Source organism: Molothrus ater, chromosome 6, assembly GCF_012460135.2.
Source record: "Molothrus ater isolate BHLD 08-10-18 breed brown headed cowbird chromosome 6, BPBGC_Mater_1.1, whole genome shotgun sequence".
In the NCBI taxonomy this organism is placed as follows: Eukaryota; Metazoa; Chordata; class Aves; order Passeriformes; family Icteridae; genus Molothrus; species Molothrus ater.
This window is the reverse complement of record NC_050483.2, coordinates 47,690,476-47,695,299: the sequence shown is the minus strand read 5'-3', so window position 1 is coordinate 47,695,299 and position 4,824 is coordinate 47,690,476. Positions and strand designations below refer to the sequence as shown.

At 39.3% G+C, this 4,824-nt stretch overlaps 1 protein-coding gene across 1 annotated transcript; it reads left to right on the top strand.

Moving 5' to 3' along the window:
• The first annotated feature begins 873 nt into the window (after positions 1-873).
• Positions 874-4,439, top strand: LOC118687473 (serine protease inhibitor 2.1-like). Its single transcript, XM_036384465.1, has 4 exons — positions 874-1,519; positions 2,377-2,647; positions 3,278-3,425; positions 4,245-4,439. The coding sequence occupies exons 1-4, from the start codon at positions 874-876 to the stop codon at positions 4,437-4,439; spliced, it is 1,260 nt and encodes a 419-aa protein (XP_036240358.1).
• The last annotated feature ends 385 nt before the right edge of the window (positions 4,440-4,824 follow it).

Below are 4,824 nucleotides of genomic sequence, written 5' to 3'. Positions count from 1 at the left end.
ACATTCCATGCAGGTTAACCCATGCAGAGGGGCACACCACCATTTAAGAAGTTACAAACACTTGTTGCAACTACCCCAAAAGGAGGATTCCTTCATTCCAAACATGCACCTCATTATCTGACACAAACCTGCTGCTTGCTCATGAGATTGTGCCCACCTCTCTGTGCGCTGCTGTCATGGCACAGGATGCTCCAGGCTTTTGCTTTGGAGTTCATGTAGCTCACCTTCTTCCATCACTTACCAGTTTTGGCCAGTAACTGGTCATGTGAGTAAGTAGCCATGAAGTAAAGAGGGATGTGAATTTAACAAGCACAGGATAGTCCATGATAGCTCTCTGACAATGTGCTGCTGCCCTGAGGAAAGTGAGGGAATTTCCTCAGTCCCAGTAAGTAGTGAGCTGCCTCACATTTCCTTACATATATCAAATTGCTTTTGGGCAGATGCTGTGGAATATTTGATGTCTTTGAAACCCACACCCTGCCTTACCTTGTAATAACTTGTATGTCTGGATGTACCCTATAGAAGACCGTGTTTTGGGAAGATAATGTCACTGTGAACAAAAATTATTACAGACTGTAGCTTTATATTTTCATTGCCAATGGAAAAAAGTACTGCTTTTTCAGAGCAGTTACAATGGAGTATTATGAATTTCTTATGCCTGACATTTTAGTCTATAATTTATTAGAATTTGTTACATAAATTTGACATTGTGCCCATGAGAACTTTAAGCTTGCTATGTACATAGATATTTACAGTTGAACTATGCAACATTTGTGCTAACAAGCTATTCATTATTTCTTACTACCAAGCACATCATTAGCATCTGCTCATTTAATGACTGTTTATTTTGTGACAGAATAATCTGAAAAGAAGATGAAGTTTCTCCAGTACCTGTGTTTACTCCTTGCTGCTCTTTGTTCTGTAACCCATTGCTGCCCTGAAGACATCTGCCATGAAGTCAACAATACTAATCTGCAAGATGGAAGAGAAAATTTATTAACATATAGCTGTGACAAGAAAGGCTCTAACCATGCAGATTTTGTATTTAGATTTTACAAGCAGGTTTCATCAAAAGAAGCTGATAAAAATGTGTTCTTTTCTCCTATGAGCATCTCCACTGCCTTTGCCATGCTGGCTGTTGGTGCTAAATCAACGACTCTCTCTCAGATTTTTGAAGGACTGGGCTTTGATAACCTGACTGAAACTCGCATAAATGATGTACACGAAAGTTTTCACAAAGTTTTGTCAGTACTGAACTGTGCTGATGTTAATATCACATTAAATATAGGGAATGCCCTTTTTACAGCTACTGGGTATGAACCACAGGAGTTGTTTTTACAAAATACCAAAAAATTTTATGATGCAGATGTTTTCTCCAGTGATTTTCATAATCCAGAAGAAGCTACACAGCAAATCAATAAATATGTAGAAGAGAAAACCAAGGGGAAAATTCCTGAATTAGTTGGTCATCTTGATCCAAGTACTGTACTAGTTCTTGTTAACTACATTTACTTTAAAGGTAAGATGATTAACATCTATTTCAATAGATAGTTTTGATACAAAAAAAAAATTTAGGGAACTTATGATGATTTATTACCAGAGTGACAATTTAGAAAAGAACTAAACTGTGCAGGACCTTTCGAGTAAAGATTAGATCTGGCCAAAAGCAGAGTATCTGATTGTTGAGAAATACTGATTTCTTTGTTTTGATTCAATTTGCTTGAAAGCTATGGACAGAAAAGTTCCATCCTAGTGGATGCCTCATAGACAAGGTCCACATGGTCTCACTGTTTGAGGCCATAATGACTAAAGATGTGTCCAAGTCTGACTGTACATGCCAGTCAGACTTGGTGGACTGACATCCTTGCACAGGGACCCCAGTTTTATGGTAGATCTACTAGGTCCTCTGCATGAAAAACTGGGACATAATATCTGGAGGGCCTGTGCTTCTGGAGCCTTGCTCAAATGTTAGGACTCTAACTGCTGATGAATTCTACACCAGGCCGAGTGCAGTCAGCTTGCATAGGGTACAGCCTAAAAGAAAAGGCATAAGAAGGGCCTGTGACTGAATGCTTGATTGTTTTTAAATGGCATGAAAGGCATTAAACAGGCTTACGGTCAAAGAAGGACTCTCAACTGGTCATCAGCCTTTGGTTGTCTTTTCAGCAAGACATGACGTGCACACAAAATATGATGAGCTTACTGCACAGCTAGAATGCTTTATTGGGTGTTATGGAGGAGGTTGAAGTGATTAAGGGAGCCTCTTCTCTCATCAATATACCTCCAGTGTCCTACATTCGAGCTGTTCTAATTTAGATGAGCCGTTCTTCATGATCTTCACATTGGAGTATAACAACATCTCTTTTTTCCCATTAGCTGCCTGGGAAACGTGTTTCGATCCTTTGCGCACACATGAGGATGATTTTTTTGTGAACCCAAATGCATCTGTTAGAGTCAACATGATGCAGCATGATGGTATCTCAAATGTTTACTATGACCAGGATCTCTCCTGTGTGGTGGTAGAGCTGCCTTACCAGGGCACTGCACGAGCATTGCTTATTCTGCCTGATGATGGAAAGATGAAGCAAGTGGAAGATGCTCTCTCCAAGGAAACGGTTTGTAAATGGGATAGCAAACTTGCGACCAGGTAACTCTTAGTATATGGATTGCTATATTTGAGCACACATCACTCTTTTCAAGGGAAAAAGCCAATTTCAGATCATCTCCTACTGGATGATGATTTCATAAAGGGATGTTTTAAGCAATTCCTCAAAAGAGTCAGAGCAGAGCACAATCGCTAAGAAACTGCAGGCTCTGTGACCTGACAGAAGGGGACACAGCATTGTAACAGCTGCCTCAAAACTTGCTTGGCTACTTTTTGACTCCTTACCCCTTCTTTCATGGTGTTAACACAATTAATTTCCTTCACCATATCTTAGATTTCATCCTCCTTTTCCCTTACTTTAGGCTTTCCACTGTCTGCTTACTCTCTAACCCTTTAGCCAAAAAAAACCTCTACTAGCTGCTCATGTGGCACTGGGATGAAAGAGTGACAATGAACAAGTTTGGTTATTTTCCCAAAATTACATAGACAGTGAAAATTCAAGAAGATGGTGCATCTCTCAGGAAGCCAAAATTGCTCAAGGAATACAAAGACTACCATCAAACAAACTCACAATCAAAAGAATGCTTTCAAGTGTTGCCGAGTTGCATACACCCAGCTGGCTGTAAAGAGGCTGCAAGGGCTCACTGCTCTTTACTTTTCTTTGATCAACAGGAGATTAAATCTGCAGTTGCCAAAGTTTTCTATTAGTGGGTCTTACGATGTTAAAACCCTGCTTGAGCAAATGGGCATTACTGAAGTGTTCTCAAGTAATGCTGATCTGTCTGGAATTAGTGGCAACCATGATCTCCAGGTTTCACAAGTAAGTAGACAGAGCTGGTGATGGGATGGTGGTTGGCTGATTTGATCAGTTATGTCTGGGATTTTTAAAGACTTAATTTCCCTCTTTATATTATTAAAGCTGTAAGTAAAACTCACAATGACATGTAGGGGCTAGCTCAGTAATTGTGCTTTTTTACAGAAAGAATCTGCCAGCTCACTTTTGTGTTACCTTAATGCTGTTATTAAAAAGCTGGATATTAAATACATAGAGATATCGGGCAACACTTTAAATAACTTCTTTGCACTGGAATACAATAGTTTACATGAAGTTGTGTCATTTGTAAACTACAAATGAGGAATTCATTATGATATTTGTGTTGATTAATATCTCAATTTTTAATATTCCCAAAGTTTTCAGGAAATCTCAGTTTGCAGTAGCAGAATTTGACTGTGATAGTTTGAGCTATGATTTAGTGCTAAAAATGCCAAATACTGCCCCATATTAGCATTTAAATATCAGTTTTTAGTTAACCTTAAAATAAGAGAAAGTGCTGCTGTAGAAGTCCAAACCATCTAAGAAATTAAACTAGCTTGTATATGGGGTATTTTTATCCCATTCTACTCAGCACTGTTGAGAATGCATTTCAGTGTGTCTATGCTAATTTTGGGCCCTCCTTGCTCAGTCCTGGCATATAAAATACTCCTGTTTCAAACTGTTGGAGATTTATCATACAATAAAATTTAATCTACTGGTTTATTACTCCTTTCTTCTCCTTAATGTTCCATAAGAAAAGAATTTATTTTATTCCTGCTTCCTGTCCCATATATAAACCACAGTGTTTTCTCCTATTCTGTGCAGGCAATTCACAAGGCCTTGCTGGAAGTTGATGAAGCTGGAACTGAAGCTGCAGGAGCCACTGCCATCATCCTTACCAGAGTTTCGTTTACTTCTCGTACGATCAAATTCAATAGGCCCTTCCTTATTTTGATCTCTGACAAACAAACTGGCACCACACTTTTCATGGGGAAAATTGTTGATCCTACTAAGGAGTAATAGCTGGGTTATTTGGCACACTGATATTGGATATGGGTTATAATGGCTGCAGCGTTTGCAGTTTTGGACTAGGTAGTGTTGCTAACTAGTCTCTGATTGAGGGATATTCAGAAGTAAATGAGAAATTTTCTTGTCAAATTAATAAGAAAGAAACATTGTAAAAAAATCACCATCAACTGACACTTTTAAAATGTAACATTTTCCCCAGCTGAATAATTGTATTGGGTTTGCATGGCAAGGTTCTGGTAGTGGGGGCCTGTGGGAGGCCTGTGGGGGGCCTATAGGGGTGACTTCGCTCAGCAGCTGCCAGAAGTTTCCCCTATATCAGACAGAGCCACTGCCAGTTAACTCCAAGGTGGATCTGCTGCTGCTGAAGGCTGAGCCA